General features: G+C 42.5%; 1 protein-coding gene across 3 annotated transcripts in view; it reads left to right on the top strand.

Moving 5' to 3' along the window:
• The window catches only part of ppp3cb (protein phosphatase 3, catalytic subunit, beta isozyme), a 43,488-nt gene extending 22,789 nt beyond the window's left edge, over positions 1–20,699 (top strand). For 2 of the 3 annotated variants that reach the window (XM_055034198.1, XM_055034199.1), the window contains exons 4-14: positions 730–841; positions 3,815–3,960; positions 5,531–5,670; positions 7,136–7,213; positions 8,225–8,319; positions 9,378–9,503; positions 10,305–10,382; positions 10,474–10,558; positions 11,110–11,207; positions 14,469–14,516; positions 18,339–20,699. In XM_055034198.1, coding sequence (XP_054890173.1) covers positions 730–841; positions 3,815–3,960; positions 5,531–5,670; positions 7,136–7,213; positions 8,225–8,319; positions 9,378–9,503; positions 10,305–10,382; positions 10,474–10,558; positions 11,110–11,207; positions 14,469–14,516; positions 18,339–18,517 — 1,185 coding nt within the window. In that variant the 3' untranslated portion in view covers positions 18,518–20,699. The remainder of the gene's footprint in view (positions 1–729; positions 842–3,814; positions 3,961–5,530; positions 5,671–7,135; positions 7,214–8,224; positions 8,320–9,377; positions 9,504–10,304; positions 10,383–10,473; positions 10,559–11,109; positions 11,208–14,468; positions 14,517–18,338) is intronic. The other variant, XM_055034200.1, reaches the window with a different exon arrangement.
• Positions 20,700–21,656: the final 957 nt, after the last annotated feature.

Raw genomic sequence — 21,656 nt, 5'->3', positions numbered from 1 at the left:
GAACTTGTGTCTGTGTGCCACGTCGTTGCTCTGTTCCAACAGCCAGCTGTGTCAAAGTTTCACTCATCTGTCCCCAGCGGTTATCTGAGAAGAGAAGAAACTGGAAAACCAGGAACAACCAAGGCTTTAATCCATCATAAACTGGAAGGCGCTGGAATGAACCAAATCTCCAAGTTTCTGCTCAGTCTGCCACCAAGGTGTGAGGGCGCTTCGGTTGAGTTCAAGTGGGGTGGACAGGTTTTGGAAATTAGCTTATGTGCTATAATGCTTTAAAGACAAGGCCTCTGGTTGGCACCAATGTGTTTGTGTTGTCCACATTGAATAAGTATGTCCAGAATAAATTTGAAACATGTTTATTATCATTTGGTAACCCAAACACAGCTGAATGTCGCAACCAGAAGCTGAACCTTCTGGAAAGGCCTTGACCAAAAACCCTACTGACATCTTAAAAGTCAAGAAACCAACCAATTAAAAAACAAAACAACTCTTTCTGATGAAAGGAGTGGTAAAGTATTCATCCAGAACTAAAAGAAGAACTTTGTTGATGGCTACAAAACTCTGTAGTTTCTCTTCAACTTCCTAAGGAACATTGAACCAGAGATTACGTACTTTGACTCCATGTGGAGTGGGGATGGAAACATTTTTAATATGACTCACCCATTACTGCTGCGTCTTTTGTTAAAGGTAACAAACTTCTAATGTCTGTCTTTTCTCTCCTGAACCTTTCAGTGTGTGCTCTACCTGTGGTCACTGAAAATCCTCTACCCAAAGACGCTCTTTCTTCTACGAGGAAACCATGAATGTAGACATCTGACAGAATATTTTACCTTCAAACAAGAATGTGAGTTTTGTCACTCTTTGCCCTCCTAACATGATACGCTCTTTCCGCCTCTGTGACATCGTCTCTCTGGCATGCAAAGCTTAAGTTATTTTAGACGTTGGCTTCCCCCCCCCGCCCCCCATCCCTTTCTTTTTCCAACAAGAATGCTGGGAACTATGTTTTATTAATGCATATGTAGACAATACAAGACTCCAGCTGGAGCCTTGGAGAAAAGAAGTCAGCATGTTCTGTGCGGACGACGGCACAACAACAGTTTGTCACAACAGTGACGGTTTCAGAGAATTGTTGGTGTTTTAAGAGAAGACGACAGATGAATTTTAGATGGAGTGGGGGAAAAAGAGGACCAATCAAATACTACAGAGAGAGAAGTAGCTACGGGTGACAAATCAAAGAAGCAGGGCTGAAGAAAGTGCCAGAAGTGATGGATGAAAGAAGGAGATTTGAGGGAGAAAATTATGGATGCACAAAGGAGGGATGAAGGTGAAAGGAATACGAGGAAGGATGAGGAAGGAAGGGATGTGGAACAAAGAAAGTAGGAATGAGGGATGGAGTAGTTAGAGATAAGGGTAGGAGAAGGTAGAGTTGGGGTTGAAGGATGGTACGGATGAGGTTTGGAGGAGGTAAGGCTGAAGCCAAAGGCCATGAAAGGGACACAGCAAACATGACAAAAACTTGCTTGACAAAATCAAAGTGTGGGGAAGCAGCTCAGGAATGAGGATGGATGGAGCTAAATATAGGAGAGCAGTGGAAGAAAAACTGCTGGAGGCTGCAAAGTCTTGAGAACAAAGCAGATGTTCACATTTGAGCAGGAGAACCCTAAACCCATATCCTCAGGTTCACTGGAATGGTTTAGAACAAAGAATGGCCCAGTCAAAGTCCAGATTTACATCCAATTAAATATTTGTGGAAAGGCTTAAATACTTGTGCTCAAAGTTGCATTCTGTCTGATCAAACTGCGATTGAGCTACAAATAAGAAAGAGAAAACATTTCAGTCTATATGTGCAAAACTGGGAGTCAGAACCCAAAGAGAGTTGGTTGGTTTAATGCAATCCTTCCATTTCTGAGTTGAACTCGGAAATGGAAAACTATAACTTTCCAGTTGGAAAAATAAACGGGAATATCCTCCGGTCAGATTTCCCACCGAAAACTGAGATTGCCTCCAGTTACGAGTCGTAAGGCGAGACTTTATGTTTCAATATGGCTGCTCCTCACATTAACAGTAACAGACTTTGTGGAAAAATCTTTATTTTACAAGACACACAGGTACAAATGCGTCTAATATCACCGTTAACGCCTGAAGTTCTAAAAGGAGCCAATCAAAGTGATGTTTGTTGACAGAAAGCTTAAAACTTTTTTTGGGGCGCTGCCGTGTTGAAATCCCAACTTCCAAACTAAATACCTCGGATCTGACGTCAGACCCAACTCAGAGTTCCCATTTCCCAGGAAACTTGAATGCAGCATAATCCCCTCCAACAGATTCTTTTGTCATTAGTGGTCGTGATGACAGCCAGGCTGCTCCAGGGTCATTCCCTGTCTTGGCCTTTAAAACATGACCAATGAAAACAACGACATTTCGCTCTGGATTAGCTGATCATTTATTTGATCAGCTAATCCTAATCCGAATACTTTCTACTTCCAGTTGAATCTCCTCTGCTCCTCATCTCAGCCTTTCCTCTCTTTCTGCTCCTGCTGTTGGGGTTTTGTGTCCCTCCTTTCCCACACTACCCCGCCTCTGTCCACGCGTCCCTCCGCGCATGCGTGTCCGCCTCCGCCGCCGTGTTTTGGCATCCTGTGTCCGGGTGTGGGTGATTAGAGGCGAATTAATTTGGCCCTTAATGATTGGCTCGGGGACGTGCTCCTCTGTGTCTGATTGGCCAAGGGACGAGGAAGCTAATTTCCCCAGGTGCTCGTGGCGAATAGTGGTTGCCCTCAATTACCATCTGCTATCTGTGTGAGCGCGCGCGTTTGTGTGTGCGCTGCGCACGCGCCCTCATAAATGTTTGAGTGCGTGGAAGGAGCTGACAACTGGTGGACTGGCAGTAACGAGCTCCTGCTCTCCACCAGGCAGATGGAGAGGATGACAAACAGGCTCCTGCTATCGGTACCCTCAAATATTCACGTTTTCCTGCCCTTCTTCCCCGTCACCGTTTCTGCTTCTCTGTTTGAAACGAGCTTCCTCGCTTTGCCTTGAAAATCCACCGTCTGTATCTTCACTTATCGGCATCCGCTGTTCTATTTTCGGCTGTGTTTTAATCCCTTTTTGTGTCAAATAGATTGTTACAAACTCTTTTAAACTATTCTTAGAAAGACGTATTGTTTGTTTTTTCTTGCTTCAAGCGTTAATTGATTTTTTTTTTCTGTAGCGAGTTTGAATAAATACACAGCCTTGTAAAAGTATTCTTAGTCCAAAAATGCTTACATCACAACTCCAGACAGTGTGAATTTTTAATGAAAGAACAAAACTAAAGGGTTTGTAAAAACAAAAAAAAGAAATGTGGCATGTATTTGTATTCTCAGTTAAATGTTGCTCTGGACTTTGACTGGGCCATTGAAAGAAGTGAAAATCTTCCATTTTGTTCTGATTTTGCATGTTAAATGAGACTATTTACTAAACATTTGAAAAATAGATGCACTGCATATTTTCAAATCATTTTTGTTGCCTCTCTATTACATTCATCCCACTTCACAGCAACACTACTTAGAGTATTTGTGCATTTGAAAAGGTCTAAGACGTACAAATAATCTGCAACACAATATGTCATTAGCTAACTGCTATGCTAGCTATATGAACATAAATGTACTAACACTGAGAACAGCTGCACAGACTTCTGCCAGAAACAACCATTTAGTCAGAGTAAAAGCGGTGTGGATTTGTTAGCTTGTTGGCTGTTCGGAGCGTTGTCTGTCAACGTGCGAACATGTGTGTGTTTGTTCTGAATGCTGAAATGTCTCTCTGCTCCTCTGACCTCCAGGTAAGATCAAGTACTCAGAACAGGTGTACGATTCCTGCATGGAGGCGTTTGACTGCCTTCCCCTGGCGGCGCTGATGAACCAGCAGTTCCTCTGTGTCCATGGGGGGCTTTCGCCCGAAATCCACACACTGGACGACATCAAGAAGGTTCGACGGAAACCAAACACGCACACAGGCGCGTTCGCGTGGCTGTCGTTGAGAATTAAGATATTTTCTACCTGTTGTCTCTTCTCCCCAGGTCCGTTAATGTCGTGTGTAAAAGTGAAACTGCAAAAACAACAGTCTCTGTTCAAATTCACAACCAATCAGATTTATCCACACAATTAAATCACAGCAACAACTCAATATGGTCATCGGATACCAAAGCCAGAAAGGAAACATTAAATACCTGAGGGAAAAAATGTGAAATACAAAGACTAAGGCTCAAACTGATTCATGAGCCATATAGAGCTCTCCTGACCTCTCTTCTGACCCCCGGCATCAAACAGCAGATTTTGATCATAAAAATTGGTACACGTTTCATATAAATGTCTTCAAACTCTTAAAAAACGAACCTGATCAATTTCAGTACCAAAACATGTCGCACTTAATATGTTGTCATTAGTTTTCTACTTCTTTGGTTGTCATGAACTTTCAGATTTTTTGGACGTTGGGACGCTCTCTGCTCATTGCAGCTCATGTTACCGGCGAGGTACCTGCCACGACCACCAGGGGGCCCCAAGAGTAATTTATTAGTTTTCCTTTTGTCAATAAAATAATTTCTACATACATGACCAAATATATGTTATTGTAAGAACAAATCACTTCATACTGAAATTGTGTGTTTTTGATATAATGACAGAAATTATTACAAAAAAATTTTAAAAATCAGCTTCACTGTGGGGGCCCTCAGTGGCCGTGGGGCCCAAGCGGCTCCTTAGTTTGCTTATGCCTTGGGTTGGCCCTGCAGATAAATTGCTGGTGTCTTTAAAATGAGTAAAACTGAATCTTCCAGCTAAATTCTCAAACAGATAATGACACAGGCTGACCTGCGGTCGTTAATCTGAGTCCATGTGGACGAGCGGCTGCTGCTGGCCGGCAGTGTGGAGTCAGAAACCTGGCTATGAGGAGTCGACATGCCAACAGCCCTCAGGTTTCCTGCCCTTCATGGCTCGGTGCTCTCCGTTCGCTCTCGGTGCAAAGCCCACATGGATGCTACTATCAGGGTTAATGGAACATGATGAGCTCAATGAAAACACACCTGCAGGCAGCCGCAAACCTGCAGAAACGTTTTATGAATGGCTTAAAAAAAACAATAATAAAAGAATTATTGGATTGCGCTGGAGCGAGGAGAGAAACCGTAGCAGGAACATGTACAGTTCCCAGAAGCCGCGGCATACAAAGAAACACACACTTCCTCCTCTAATGGCAGTGTTTCCATGGTGAATCTGCTGGTGTGACATCTTCTCCCTCCTGTGCGGTGAGGGTTGCCATGGAGATGCTCCGCTCTTGACAGTGTGTGTTTATTTTATTTTATTTTGTTCGCCGTGTTTTGTGCCCTCGTTCCGCTCTGATTCATACTGTATGTGCTCGGTTGCGGCTACGCGACCGTAAGACGGGATTGTGGCGCATAAGCAGCATTTTTCAGCTCATGTTTCTGAGGTTTTATTTGAACATTCTTGGTGTGAATTTGTGTCTGTACACTTAACGTGTGTGTGTGTGTGTGTGTGTGTCCCAGTTGGACCGATTCAAGGAGCCTCCAGCGTTTGGGCCCATGTGTGACTTGCTCTGGTCGGACCCCCTGGAAGACTTTGGCAACGAGAAGACCCAGGAGTACTTTGGCCACAACACGGTCAGAGGATGCTCCTACTTCTACAGGTACAAAAACACAGAGCGACGTCTCACATCAACACAAGCAACGTTCAAAAATAAAGGTTTCGGAAAATGTTTCCTGTCAGACTCGACCTTCTTTTAACAGTGAACAAAGACAAGGGCGCTTTTCTTCTATGCGTCTAGCATGGAGTAGTGAGCCCTCTCCCCCACGTATTGCTGTACGCTGTCAGTCAGCTGTGAATGCCATGTGTCGGCTACAATTGGTGGGTCCTCACAAGGTTTTTCTTAGAAATATAGGACATTTTAGAAAACAAAGGTTGTGTTAGCATCTCTGACAGTGTAACAAATAGCCTACTGCAGACTTAGTGACATACTAATTAGCTCGGCCTATAACTCAACTTAATCAGTCGGGTTGGATGGGCCTCGGAACATGATACCTACACGACTCCCTCACTCTGCTCCTTCAGACTAGCCAGATTCAATTAGCAAAGCCCTGGTGGATCAATTGAGCTCATTGTAGGAGCTACAACCGATGGTAACAGAGTTACTTGATTGGCAGAATATACCTGCAAAATAGATGACACTGGCCCTTTAATACTCTCACCAGCCCTTTTCTGCTGCTCACGAACTCCCTCCAATAAAACTGAATATTCCTTACGAGCTCTGGCAGCTTCAGTCCATTTGAACGAGAGAGAGCAGTGCGTTATGAAGCTCACAGATATAAACTAACCTGATGTTCAAACAAGCCTGGGGAAATGCAATACACAGGCATACAAAGCCGCTCTGCGGGAGCAACGTCATTAAGGCGAGCAGTCGAAACAGAGACGGATGACTTTCTCTGGCCTAACTCGGTGCGCTTCAATTATCCGGGCGCCTCGTGGGCGCGCGGCGCAGGTGAGACGAGCTGCTCTGCCATAAATCAGGACGCTAATAAGTTTCAGGTAGACTTCGGGCCGTTATTTTGGGGACGTGACACAGAAAGAGGAGTTCAATCACATCCGAGGTTCACTGAGTAATTTCAGGGCTTTGTAGCAGAGAGAAGCGAAGAAAAGGCAACACAATCTGGCCAACGCGAAGAGCAAGCGAGCAAACACAACGAGACGTTCCGCCAGCGCACGCACACAGTTCAGCTTCAGCATGAAAAGATTTCCCACAGTCCCCGGGGGAGACTGCACGGTTCTGTTGCTATGACGACCGGCTACTCCTGCCAGATATGGAGGGACGTTCAGAAACGGCGAGGGAAGGCAGGGAGGCAGAGCGGCTGACGGTGGCGGCAGGACGGAGAGCAGGAGAGACGGAGCCGACCCCGGCGAGGCCGAGACGCCGTTGTGACACGTCCTGCTCGTTTAAGGGGAGACAGCAGCAGTGAAACAACCAGGCACCCGCAGCACAGCACAGCCATGAGCCCAGCGCTCACTGACGCCCCCTGCTGGTCACATAGCGGCCATCGCAGTGCTGCTTTCAGGATTTGTTTCTTATTTCTTCCTAATTCTGTCATGTTTTCCTCCAGTTATCCTGCAGTGTGTGAGTTCCTACAGACCAACAACCTGCTGTCCATCATCAGAGCGCACGAAGCTCAGGACGCCGGGTGAGTCTGTTACCATCAAATTACTAAATTATTGAACCTGTTGGTTTGACATTCAACATGTCAAACCAAAGGTTCCTGCGGGTCACAGGAACCTTTTATTTGTGCCGGACATTTCAGCAACAAGGCAGTTCAACATGCTTCACATCATACAACCATAATACATCAGCCAATTACAAAACCGGCAATAAACATTACAGTTTGTCAAATGCTATCGTCGAAATCGTGAAGCAAATACACAAAGATGTAGAATAATGTTCCAGTTATTAATCAAAGAGACTCTAAACAAAAGGGTTTTTAGTTTTATTGATTGATTGATTTAAAACTCGGTATTTTTGTAGTATTCTGGAAGTGTGTTCTGGGCTAGTGACGCATCGCAGCTGAATGCTGCTTCCCCATGTTTGGTTCTGCTTCTGGGGAAGCGGATGCAGTTTCCGTAGTAACGTGGAGACGCCGTGACAAAATCCTCACAATGTCAGCGGGTCGTTTTGTTCAAACTGCACCGCAAACAGAAAAACAAAGACAGATTTAACATGAACGGGATCCTTCACGTTGCCTGGTGTTGTTCATGATCAGACATGTAGCTGAGAGTCAGCTGGTCTGGCACCACAATGATGACATTTTTTTGAAAAAATTAATATCTATGAAAAGTAATGCAACTTAAATATTTAGATTTTTTTTTTGACATCCATAGATTAGTTAGTAACAAAGAACTTATTTTACATCCATATAAGCTCCAACAAACTCCACGGACATACATAACTACAAATGCAGACGCTGCCGTTATTCAAAGTCTATGCTTTTTATTATTTTTGCAAACACCGAAGTCTTTGCTCAGTCCATCACCTGTCTCTTTTTTTTTTTCATTTTTGCTACTGCCTACCTGTCTTACTTTGAGCCAGTCCCTGTCTGGTTGCAGAGACCTCTGAAGCAATCCCTCCGTCTCCATCTGCAGCTCAGCGTCTCATCTGAGTAGTGCTAACGTGGGCGACTTGTTTGCCTCTCTCTGCGCAGATATCGCATGTACAGGAAGAGTCAGACGACGGGCTTCCCCTCCCTCATCACCATCTTCTCTGCTCCCAACTACCTGGACGTCTACAACAACAAAGGTGAGGCTCCGGCGCGGTACTGTGGAAATGTTTTGTGCTCCTTAAAATTACTCGCACTGAAAAGACTTTGCAAGTTACAAATATTTTCATAAAGGGACTTTTACTTCAGTCGCTCCTTCTGAGTTGCACGGTGGAGTGTCATGGGCCAGACTTCAAGGATTTTTCTTTCATTATGAGTCATAATATTAGTAGAAAAAGATGACATTTTACCAGAAAAAATGTCTCAATATTCCCAGGAAAAAGTTGTTTTAATGAGAAAAAGTTGTAGAGTTATCAAGATCTGACATGAGCATCTCGGTCTGTGATCCTTTCTTCTAAATAAACTCAGCTGTTTCCATGATCGTTTCAAACTTCGGCTACCGATTATATTTTGGTGCTGATGTGTTAAAAGATTAGGTGATTCTGTTAATTATAAAGTACTATTTACCAAACATATCTTCACAAGATGCTCCATATTTCTCATTTTAATGTTTAGCTCGTTCCCATGTTGGGTTTGTCACTTTATTTTCCTAATGTTCTGACTTTATTGTCGCAATATTACAACTTTTATTGTCATTTCGGCACAAATCGTAGCCCGGCTTTCGTCGGCTCGTCCCCATCGTAGAGTTGACCTTAATTCAAACTCAGGCGAATCTGCAAAACACACTTTTCAGACAAGATGGCAGCTCTTGGTGTGCTGACTTCCCTCTGATTTACGAAAAGCCAAAAAACGTATCGACAAAAAAAAGAAATCCCAATTTTTCCCAAAATGAAATCTTCAAAAACCAAAAAATTTTTCTTGGTTTTCATAAATTCAGCTGTTGATAAAAATAACTACTGGCCTGTCGGATAAACACAAAATACACAAAGGCTTGTTGTTCAAACAGCGTGTAAAAGACCAAGAGTGTGAATACTTTAGCAAGTTATTACAAGTTTATTTTATACATGTATTTGAAACAGACTCAGAGTTTCTGCTGTTTTAACCGCTCTTCTACAGTTTTGGTAATAATTCTCTGTATGTGCGTGTGTGTGTGTGTGTGTGCGTGTGTGTGTGTGTGTGTGTGTGTGTGTGTGTGTAGCGGCAGTGTTAAAGTATGAGAACAATGTGATGAACATCCGTCAGTTCAACTGCTCTCCACATCCCTACTGGCTGCCCAACTTCATGGATGTCTTCACGTGGTCGCTGCCTTTCGTAGGAGAAAAAGGTACCAGGCAGAAACAGTCCATCCAGATGGACACGGTGCATGACCTCTGACCTATCAAACATTAATATTAAGTCAATATTAATCTTACCTGCAGACACGTTTACGTTGTATCGCCCAAATGTTTTCATTTCAGTCAGCTGACCTCCACCAAGGCCATGAAGAAAAGGCACAAATCAGATTATAATTCACTGATCGAAGTGTCGGTCTTAAATTATGACATGAAGTGTGACAACAAGGAAACGTTATGTCGTCAAGAAGTCAAAAATCTGCCTTGAAACCACACATCAATATTTATAATCAATACAGATAATTTTTTCAGTGTTTGAATGGGAAACAATAATTATAATAATTTTATTATAGAAAACAAGCTAAACATTGTTTATAGTTTTAAATCTATTCTATAATTTCTGGGTCCAGTTACAGAGACAGTTATAAATGTACATGTTTTGTTTTTTAGAAATGTATTACTGTCACAAATTTAGCTACTTAAAAACCCATTTGTGCCGCCATCTGTAATGACCCTGCAGGAGTCGAGTCCGGCCACATGGTGGCGCCGCAGTAAGGAAAACGGAGGAGGAAAAAGCTCCTCTTGGTTTCTGAACTTATAAAATCCTGCTGAAATCTTTCTGCAGTCAAATGATGCTGTGTATAAAAAACAAGGATCGCATTAGAGTAGAACTATTTACCTCACAATGCATTGAACGTCTAGAAGGAGCTCCTTCTTTCTGACGTGTAACTTGGTTTTGTTTGATTTGACATCTCAAAAACAATGATTAAAACGCGTTCCTCTGTTTGCGACAGTGACGGAGATGCTGGTCAACGTTTTGAGTATCTGCTCAGACGATGAACTCATGAACGACGGAGAGGAAATTTATGACGGTGAGACGTCACAGACGACAGAATAAACCTTTTTACTGCAAACACGATTGTTTGGGTCTCGTAAGACTATATTTCTCTGTTGGTTTTACAGCCAGTGCAGCTGCAGCGAGGAAAGAGGTGATCAAAAACAAGATCCGGGCCATCGGGAAGATGGCTAAAATGTTCTCCGTGTTACGGTGGGTCGAGTTTCTGTCAACCAACATGTAGGTGTGCACCCGTCTGGGCGCACACCTACAATAGTCTATTGATTCTGATTTTGGCTGACGGCAAACATCTTTTTGTCTGGAAAATTTAGCGACAAAGTTGCTAAGCTGGCATCACTGGAGTGACCCGAGAACATACAGACGTTACCTGGTGGAGGGGGTCTGTCAGTCAGGCCTCTCTCTCAGGCACAGCTTAAGAAGAACAGGGGCTGATATACATATATTTGGCGATATGCAATTTCCCAAAGTTGAGAAAATCTTTGCGATTTATTGTCGCAGGCTTGTACAAAATCCAGTTATCTGTATGTGTGTGTGTACAGATGACTATCAGCTGCTTTTTCCTTTCTAATCTTTTGCAGAAGTCAGCTGTCATCACATACTTTTATATGTAAATCACATTTTTCAGTTCTGCCTTTGTAACTCTGTCACTGTGGTTTTGCAGGTGCGCTGTGTGAGGAAGTGTGCAGTCCTCCGAATTTCTCTCCCAATAACCCGTTTCTGCTTTTTTCATCCGTCCTTTTCAGGGAGGAGAGTGAGAACGTTCTGACCCTGAAGGGACTGACTCCCACCGGCATGCTGCCCAGTGGGGTCCTGTCCGGGGGCAAGCAGACCCTGCAAAGTGGTGAGTGCTTCACAAACAAACAGCCCGACATGCACACACACATACAGAGCTCACACCTCTGGAAGGGTTGCATATTTTTGTCACATTAGGGCCACAAAACGTCAATGCATTTTGTTTGGATTTCATCCGAGAGACCAACAAAAAATAGTGCAAATTTGTGAAGAGGGAAAGAAGTATTCAGAGTTTCCAAAAATCCCTGTCGGAAAACCTATTGGAGGCTGCAAAGGACCTGATGCTGAGCAGGTTCACCCTCCATGTGATCTGACTCAGCTTTGAGTTATTTAGCAAAAAAATAAAAAATAAAATCACTCGCTAGAGATACAGAGCTGGTAGAGACGCTGTAACCGCCTCTCCAAAGTGTTGACTCACTTTTATTTTATTTATTCTTAAAGCTGCAGTATACAACTTTTATAAGAGATGTATACATATATTTGTTGAAACTGTCATTATGTGGTGAAAAAAAGAGAGCTCCTCTGCCTTCTCCCACTCGAAACAACCAATCAGAGCCAGGAGGCGGGTGATAGTGCTGTCAATTACACCTGCATACATGCTACTCACTCCCTTTTTTCCCCTCCCTCCTTTAGTCTCTGCTAAGCTACAGCTTCCTCCCGTCAGCAGAGTTTGCCATGAAAGCTAAGGCTAGTTAGCATGGCCACCGAGATCAGCAGATAGACGGGCTTCCTGTGGCAGTAAATTGTTTCTCTGCCTTTAGTACATTGAGTACTGCATACACTGGGTTGATTTTCATCATTAAGACCCTCCTCCTGGCTCTGATTGGTTGTTTTTGTTCAGGAGCGATGCTTTTCTGTAGACGGAAGGGAGAAGGCAGTCGAACTCAATCTTTTCACATATTATCTCATATTATTCTCTGACGTCACAGTGACAGTTTTAGCAAATATGTAAAAATAAAAGTTACACACTGTAGCTTCCAATTCGCTGTTATTTTCATTCCTCTTCACAAATACTCACATTTTTCTGTTGGTCTCTCACACAAAATCCCAATAAGACGCGTTGAAACTTGCGACAAAATGTGAAACTCTTCAGGTGTGAACACGTTTGTGGCCGACACTTCCAGAGCTTAGACTACGTTTGCTGAGCACTGATTGTTTAAAGCCACTCCACAGATTTTACTCTGAAACACACCTTCAGAGACAAATGTTGAGGGGAAAGAAACGACCTCCCAACACATTGACCAGCTTCATCCTCCAGCTCCCTGCTCTTCTCCTCCTCTCCAGCCGTTTCTTTGCTCTCATCTTTTCGCCTCACTGACTCACTCACTCACTCCCTCCACCTCACCTCACAGCGCCGAGGAAACAAACAGCCTGCCGAGTGTGTGTGAGCGTGAACGTGGATAACCCCTCGACGCAGACGCGAGTCAGAACATGGACGGTGTTAATTTGAAAAAGAAAGTGTAAACGGCGACACGGATGTGTGTGTGTGTGTGAGAGAGACAGAAAGCTGGCGAGAGAGCTAACTCAAGCTGCTGCTAACACCAGCTGCTTTCTGAAGCTGAAGCTGCCATGATAATGTTCAAAGCCTGAAACATGCCTCTGACGCTGTCGCTTTAAGAACTGTGGCTGTTACTTGGGTAATCAGTTGTAATTCATTTTTAACATGCTTGTTCTTTTTAGGTTAACTTGTGTATGAATTCCCTGCTTAGTGTTAATGCAGCTCTAAATATGTTCACTTTTAACAAGCAAACAAAAACAGAATTGATTAAAAAGATGCGCACTCAAAAAAATAAGGATTTGTTGGATGAATTCTTTAAAAAAAAAAAAGAAAGAAGAAATTTCCAAATAACTATTTGATTCTAATTTATAATAAATAAACCATGTTGCAAATTATTATTTCAGCGAAGGGTTTAAAGTTGGAAAGTGTCCATCTTTACCCTTTAACTCTTTGTAAAATTATACCAAACTCTGGCAAAGATAATTAGTGAGATAGAAACAAATGCAATTATCATTTAAAACAAAGATAAAAAGGCATCTTACAGTAGGGGTTAGCATTATTAGCATTGCTAGATTAGCACAGCTAGTATTACTAAAGCAGGAGTACATATGTTCCTAGGTGGTCCTTTCCTGTTTCTAATGCCTGGTTCACACGGCAAGATTTGAAAATGCTCAGCAAATGTTCTAAACCTGAGAACCCGCCCAGATCAAAAGTCTGAAAAAAAGTCATAGACATAACAGGTTTGGTTAAATTAAACACGCCACACACTCGGTGTTCATTTTACTCATGAACACTGAGATGTCATATGGAAAATCTTGCAAAATTTCTCGAGTTCAGACTGAAGAAAAGGCAATAGTTCGGGGTCTATTTTCAGCAGATAAAGACATGACTCCAGTGTCCACCAGACTTTCTGCTGCGCCACTCTGGATTCCCCTTCATGTTTCTGGCTGTCTGATTGGAAACACGTCACAGTCAACAGGCTCATTCGTCCTCGGAGAATGAGCCTGTCCCCGCAGACCAAATCAGTCTCAGCACACAGCAGGAATATCTCTGAAAATTATATTTAAATACATCACAATAATCAAATCATCTTTAAGATTCTCAGAAGGGGAGTTCGGAAGAAAGGTTGATATAATTTATTTTGCCGTGTGAACCAGGTATAAGGAATAATTGATATTTCCAAGTGAATTATGTTCTTTAGCATACAGAAACTGACAGTTCAAAAGGACAAGATATACTTTATTGGAATACGTTCAGCCTTAATGTTATCTGCTGAAAATCTTGCTCTCTTGCAGCGTGAGTGTTTCATCAGACGTCATTTTAAAAACACCCACCTGATTGTGGAAATAGCTGAGTTCAGCTTCATTCATCCACAGAACAGAGTTATTGTTGGTTCAGTGTAAGCTGGTGCATTCACTGACTTGAATAAGATAGGACATTTGAACATTTTTAGCCTCTGGTCAGTCTGCCTCCCGGTGTGTTTCTAACACCAATAGTTTTTGTAACCTTGATCTCTTACAATATCTACATCCATTCAACAAATGACTTTGTAAGCGTCGGATTGGCTTACCACCAGTCACAGTAAGTTATTTAACAAACCCAGTCAAGTTTTTTTTTGAGTGTAGTTGTGGTCTCTTCTGCACTCTTTTTGTGCCCTGAGGCAAATATTGCAATCCACAAAAGCATGTTTCAGCCTTCACCTCGTTTTCCTTCTCCTCCTTCTTTCTTTGTTTGCCATCTTCTCCTCCGGATTCTGTCTTCTCTCTTTCTCTTTCTGTCGTTCCTTCTCTCTCTTCTTTTGCCATCCTTCAGCTACCATTGAGGCCATTGAAGCTATCGAGACAGTTAAGGACGCCGAAGGTAAAATCACTCTCATTTCACTGTGCGCGCTCAGCCGCCATTTCCTGTGAGGTCATAGATCTCCTTTACCCACAATGCACCCAGCTCTTTTAACCACATCGCCTCTCAAAACTAAAGCGCTTCACGCTGCGGCCGCCACGCAAACGCGCGGGCGTTTTCCCTTCCCCCGGGACCGCCGCATCGCCTCCACTAAACACACAAACACATCTTCACGTCGTCTTCAGACGCAGCTCTCAACACAAGACACGTTTCCATAAGACAGAGGAAGAGTGGGGCTGTGGTCACGGTTACGCTGATGTCTCACTGTGTCTGTCTTTTCCTGACGTTTAAGGGATTGTTTAGGTCTGCATGCAATAAATCTGTCTTCTTACAAGCAGAACACGAGTTACTTGTGATCGTAATAGAAAGATAAGTAGGATTGTAGGAGGAAGGTTAGCCAACTTTACAAGGTTGAATCCCAGCTTCTCAGCAGCTGGTCACATGACGACCAATGTGCAGAAAGGAACAAGTTATAGACCTCTACGGCTCTGCATAGGACTTTTCTTTGCTCAAGGAAAATTTATTTCAGAAAACAAAAAAAACAAAAAAAACGCTTTTAGCTGCTTTTGAAAATTTCTGCTACAACTGCAGTTCTGTGAAAGTTTTCCTGCCCTCAGACAGTTCTTCTTTCTTTGCTCACACTTACATGTTTCAGATTACGAAGGGCTGAAACGACTAATTGTGTTGGTTGTGGTTAATTGATTACTGAAATTATTGTCAACTGATCTGGCAATCGATTGATCATCAGCTGAAGTTAACAGACTAAAAATAAAGGCCATTTGTTGGAAGAAAAACATTCTCAGAGCTTACTATTCATACACATTCAACATTAAAATGCAAAATGTTCAAATTCTGTAAAAATCTTCTACCAATAATCAACAGATCAGCCATACTATGTGTTGATGACAAAGCGCTGAGCTTTTAGCATGTTGATGTTGGAAGGACCTTTTAGCTGCAGATGTTCTGCCAATGATCAAGATAAACACTGAAGGATCATAAAGTTATCGCATTGTAAGCGACACACTTTTTATTTTCTCAGTTAAAAAGGAGTCGAATTGTTTGCTGTTGTTTTTTGCACCTTTCGAAGTATTTATAATATACAAAAAAAGGAAAGAAAAATAATTAGAAATGTGAAAATCAAGGAAGTCAGGCTAGTTTGGATAGCTTTTCCTCTGTACATATATAATAATTATTTGAATTCAGAGTTCACTGAGCTCATCTTTTTCTGAAATCAAAATGTTTTGGACAATCTCAGACACTGTGACTGAAAGACAGAAAATGAAGAAATCTGTAAAGGGGCGAATATTCCTCTCTGGTTAAAATCCTCACATCTCTTTAGTTTTAGACAGAAAGTCGTTTCGAAGCGAAGCTTCGGGAAAAAGGTCCGAGGTGTTTGTTTGTGCTACTGGCTTCTGTGCTGAGTGAAGTGCTTGGTGATCCGTCTGCATGTCCCAGTTAGCCATACCGCTCTGTGTGTAGTGCTGTCTTTAGCTTACCTGAAGTACAGGCCATAATTTGTTTGTCTGAATAAATTATGGAAATCCCTTATGCTTTTATGTACTTATGTATCCGCAGCTTATGTTGCAGAGCGTGTTGTGGAGTATTTCGACAGTCGCCTTTGTTCAAAAGAGATGCAAGACGCTCCTCCAAATTATTATTCTTACACGATTTTCACGCTTTCAGAGTGTTTAGCTGTGTGTACGAGAACAAGCTGATAATGTTCTGACACAAATACCATTTTGGCTTCATTACTGGGCAGATGATTGTGAGTTTCTGGGAGGTTGTTTTCCTCTCTCTACTTGGTCTGGACTGTCCAGGCTCACAGTCTGCAGGTGCAAATCCAAGAGTGGTGAAACAATCTGAAACTGCTGAGAAACACAGTCTCTCTCTCTCTCTCTCTCTGGTGTCTTTGTAGACGGATGGTGGATATTAAAAGCGTTGCGCTTTCATCTTTTCTTCACTTCCCTGCAGTAGGGAGCCATTGCTCATTTCCTTTGCTTAATTTCTTAATAAAATAACAATCAAAGTGCATTTTGATTCGTTCTTGATTGACTCAGTGTTTCGTCTTAGGTGAGATTTATTTATTTCCCCACTCATTAGCACAGTGAAACCACATTATGTGTGGGGAAACGTCACTGCTACAGAATTAACTAAGAACATTTTTGATGTGTTCACTTTACGATTCGAAGGGGAAGAAAAATACCAGTGACTTTCTGTTTCAGTGCCTCAGCGCCGTCCTGTGACTCAGTGTGACATATAATACTTTCTGTCGACATCACAGTTTGTGGTCTGCACACAGTGAGCCCGTTACGGAGCTTTATCTAGTTGTAAAACACAGTCTGAGCTCTGGAAAAGTATTCAACCCCCCCAGAAAACATTTTTAAAAATGATTATTTCTGCCCTTACAAGAAACCTTAGTGTATTTTATGGGGATTTCCTGCTCTGTTAATGGGAAGCAGAAGGAAAATGCTACCGAAAGATGCACAGTTTGCATTTGGTGGAACTAGTTTTCATTGAGAGTTAAGGAAAGTGCATTCCCCATGTTCTCGTTTTGGTTTCTGAAGTTGTTTAAAAACCTCTTTTTCACTTTGCTTTTTTGAGTTTTGGTATTTCACCTAAACTTTCTGTTCAACATGTTTACGGCTGTGGTTGTGAAAGCTGAAGCGGAAACCCAGCAGCACATCGTTTTAGCGGGAGGCTCCTTTAAGAGAAACCATGGAGACGTCCAAGAACTGTTCACTGCCATAAAAATCAATGTGTTCGATCAAAAATAAACAGGGTTGATTAACTGAATCACTGCTGCATTGTGTATTGCAACATCACTAGAAAAAGATGTTTAAGTAAATTTCCCCAAATGGAAAGAAAAGAAACCCAAACAAATCTTTTGAACAAACGCCCGACTGTCTAAAATTCAAAGTGTTTTAAGGACATAGTTTCTGTGCAGCTGTGCGTCTTTGGGTGAGGATGTTTAATCCGCCGGGCGTCTCAGACTCCTGATCCAGGATCAATCTCTGGTTTACGCCCCTGGTCAGTCTGGGTCAGAACGATCCCAGCTCTGCGTTCAGACGGCAGATAAGCCGACTCCCCCTGTGTGAGCCCAGATCGGTGTAAAGTGGCAGAGCGTTGTTTATCCAAACCCAGAAGCAGGAAGATATCGTATGGTTTGTCAATCATTGCGATGACAAATATTGATCTATCAGTATGACAAATTCCAATTAATGATGTTTTAAAATCCCTCAAAACTGTTCGCAATGTTTAAAAAAGACATTGTAACGTAAAAACGTTTCACAGATGGTGAGTTTTTTTCAAAATTAGCATGTTTCCATTAAATATTGATTTTCATAATTCAAATTTGCTCAACTTTAAAGGTAAAGTTGGTAAACGCCCCTACGGTCACAGCATTCAAACATACGTGACCGATTTTAGTTTAAATTGTGACAATTGCATCTAGTTTAAAAGACTCTACTGTACGTTGATTTAAGCGTGAGTCAAAAGCAAACCAAATTAAGGCCTCCTATAAACTAGCATAATTAAGCTAATATGCTAGCCAACATGTCTCATCCATAGTTCCCTCAAGAAGTAAATAGTTCTCATTGTTACTTTTATCGTTACAACAGCAACACAGAATATGTTGACATATCGCCTACCCCTCCATGTGAATATTAAACTCGCATAAGCATTTACGTCTCAGTTTCAATTTTTTCAGAGTCCCAAAGGGTTTGGATACACACGCCTCCACCGTGTTTTTCCAAACATTAACTCTGCGCACGTGTGTGTCCGCAGCCATCCGAGGCTTCTCTCCGCAGCACCGGATCAGCAGCTTCGAGGAGGCCAAAGGCCTGGACCGGATCAACGAGAGGATGCCGCCTCGGCGCGACGCCGTCAACAGCGTGGGGCTGTCGATGGGCCGCATGAACATGGGCGAGCCCAACGGCACCGACAACAACAGCAATATCCAGTGATCGACCGAAAAACAGAAAAACAAGCCCACTCCCACCTGCCTGCAGTCTGTACAGTGAAACCATATTTACCCAGTCGTGTACATAGGCACATAAAAGAGCAGAAACACACACACACACACTCATTACACCACACACACACACAAACACACACAAGATTAAATACCCCCTCCCTTTGTTGCCCTCAGCTGTTATTTAGCCAGACTTTACCGCAGAGAGGCGGAGGGTCTTTTCTGAGCCCGGTTCTTCAGAACTAAGCCTGATCCTGACTCCTGACCCCTGAACCTGCACAACCAGAGGAGACGATCTCCGAGAGCAGACCAGGACTCTGAGGAGAGCTGCTACCGTTTGCCGTGTGTTTGTGGGGAACCGCCGGGGGTGCTGGTGTGTGACGGTGTTGTGCCTGCGTCAGTCGGTGTGTGTGTGTGTGACGTTTGGGGGAGGGTGGGTGTGGATCCAGCTGTTGGTGGGAGGGTGCGGAGGGACTAGGGCTGGAAAACTATATCAAACATTCAATTTTCTTTTGGGGATTTTTTTTACGCACACACACACACACACACGCTTTAACTCCGTAGGAGTTCATTCGAGAGAGTCGACGCGCGGCGAGGTGACCTCAGCCGCAGTCCAATCTGAGCCCTCGCTTCTCTTCTTCTTCTGTTTGCTTTTGTAGCTCTGCACCATATTCACTGTCCACTTACAGAGTCGGGTGGAGGATTTCCCCACCCAAAGCGCTCCGTCCAGACCTCTGGTCCAGGTCCAAGTCGACTCTTGAAGACCAGCCCCCACCGCGTCCCCCTCCCTATCTGTTGCATGTAAATACATAGAGGTTTTATCACAGGGTGCAATGCGTAGTATAGAAGAAGAATGCTTTATATGTGTGTGTGTGTGTGTGTGAGGGAGGGGTTAAAATGTGAAGCTCTTCGTCCTCTTCTGCGTCCTCCTTTCTTCCCGTCTGGTCGCCGGACTTAGAAGCGGGAAGCGATCGTTCAGAGGAAACGGACTCTTCTGGCGAAGGAAGGCGAAGCAGCGAGAAGAAGCCAAGAGGATTAAGGTCTTTGTAAAGCATTTATATTAACGCATCAGTGCATGCAAAAGTTAAGTTCTTTGATAATAATGTGAAGATTATATTTGTGCTGTGTGTTTTTTCGCTATGGTAGGACGTTTTTTTTTTTCTTCTGTTTTTTTCTGGCTAATATAAGCAAACAGAGGTATAACGAGTCATTTATTTTGTACATATTGTTGATTCAGTTTATTTTTTCTATCATTTTTTGTGTTTTTCTTTTTCACAAGGCGTGTTCTTCGGTCGGTTTGGACGCTTGTACAGAACGACGGTACGATTCTTATCCAGAGTGTCGAGTCCACGTTTCGCTTCTCTGTTTTCTTCGCCATTGTACAGGCGTCGTTTTTAACGATTAAACATGAATAACGAATATTAAACTAGCATCGACGAATGACCGTCCTATATACCGAGGCACAGGCATTCAGGCAGCCGAAAGCATGATTGCATGGTTAAAATTTGCACCGTTGGAAAAGCAAAAAGCAGCAGCGGACACGTTTCAACGGCGTGTCACGATTTAACGGGAAAACCGTGTACTCTCGTTCATCATCGATGATTCCTCTTGTTATTTGATGATATTTATGATTCTATGATTATTATGGTTCTATTTATTATGGAGAATATTCTTAATATGTAAGCTCTATCTCTCTCTCTCTCTGCTGGTTACTCTTCTTGTTGCGTTGCTCCTTGGTTGATCTTGTGCTTCTTTGGGTGAGGTGAACCCCTGGGACACCCTGTGCCATAGAAATTGTGCCACGGTTCTGAATCGTTTTCTATCTTTTCATATTTTTTTTTTCTCGTTTCTGTTTTCTTTTATCTTTCTCTCTTTGTTTTTTCTCTTGAGTTTCTTGGACATTTCTTTTTGTTTATTAATTTATTTGAGGCTCCTTTTGTTCATTTTCTTTGTTTCTTTGGTTTATTTCTTAAATTCTTTGACATTTCTTTTATTTGTCTCTTATTTCTTTTTGTTACTTTTGTGTTAATCTCATTTGTTTCTTTGTAAAATTTGTGTTTTTTGTTTTCTTTTGTTTTGTTCTTTTGCGCTGACTCCCCAGTCACCAACACTGTAAGCATGGCCCATGGGACGATCCACTTTTTTACTCTTGAATAAAATATGCATGAACCTTTGGTTGGATTATGAGTCTTTATTTTTCGTTGAGTACAAAAAGACTATGTACTGACTTCCATTTATGCCAAAACGTTCTGGTTTTTCGACAATGACTGAATATCAACAAAATCTTGTGCAATTCTATAATGGAAACAGCCTGTTTGTGATCAGGGGCCACAAAACTGGCCCTCAAGCCAGACCTTTGACACCTCAGTGTTAAAGAAGGATCAAATTAAATTGACAGCAGATTTTCAGAGGTGACTCAAGCAGACTGAGACTTCCAGGTCGGTGTGTGTCATTAGTCAGAAATCAGCAGCTGGGGAAAAAGCCCTGCAGCACTTGGACAGAACAAGAAACAGGTGAGCTCCACGCCCACACACTTCCCAAGAAAGCCACGGGCATCAAAATGAAACTCAATGGAAAGGAAGAAACGCAACTTTCACAAGGTGGACTTGTTTGAGAAAGCAGCTTCCAAGCTCACAGTCTCTGTCCGGGAAGCATCAACATGCACAGGTCGGTTGAAGACTGGGGGGAAAAAAACAACCAGTCACAAAATGACTCAAACGGAAGTAAAAGAGAACAGCGTAAGAAAAACAAACGCTCCTAAATGTACAACTAATTTCAGTTACTGTTACACTAATAACTAACAAACACACTTTAAAAGCTAATTTAAAACCAACTGAATGAAATCATGCTAAACTACAATGAAAAACACAAAACTTTATGACACCAGTGTGAAATATATGCTTGTAATCTTTAAACCACCGTAAGGTTTATGGTGGTTTAAATCTTATGGTCTCCATTCCTTACCATGACTCAGGCTGATTACGATCATAACTATAAACCAACCTGGGCCGGCCCACTTATTTAACAGAAACAAATGAAGATGCTTATATAACCTGGTTGAATTTCTCTTCTGTTATAATTACACAAAATGTCTTTTTTTTGTTATTTGTATGGGTTTCTACCCTACTGAA

Source organism: Poeciliopsis prolifica, unplaced genomic scaffold (assembly GCF_027474105.1).
Source record: "Poeciliopsis prolifica strain line A6 unplaced genomic scaffold, Auburn_PproV2 SCAFFOLD009, whole genome shotgun sequence".
NCBI classification, from domain to species: domain Eukaryota; kingdom Metazoa; phylum Chordata; class Actinopteri; order Cyprinodontiformes; family Poeciliidae; genus Poeciliopsis; species Poeciliopsis prolifica.
This window is presented reverse-complemented; position numbering and strand designations above follow the sequence as displayed.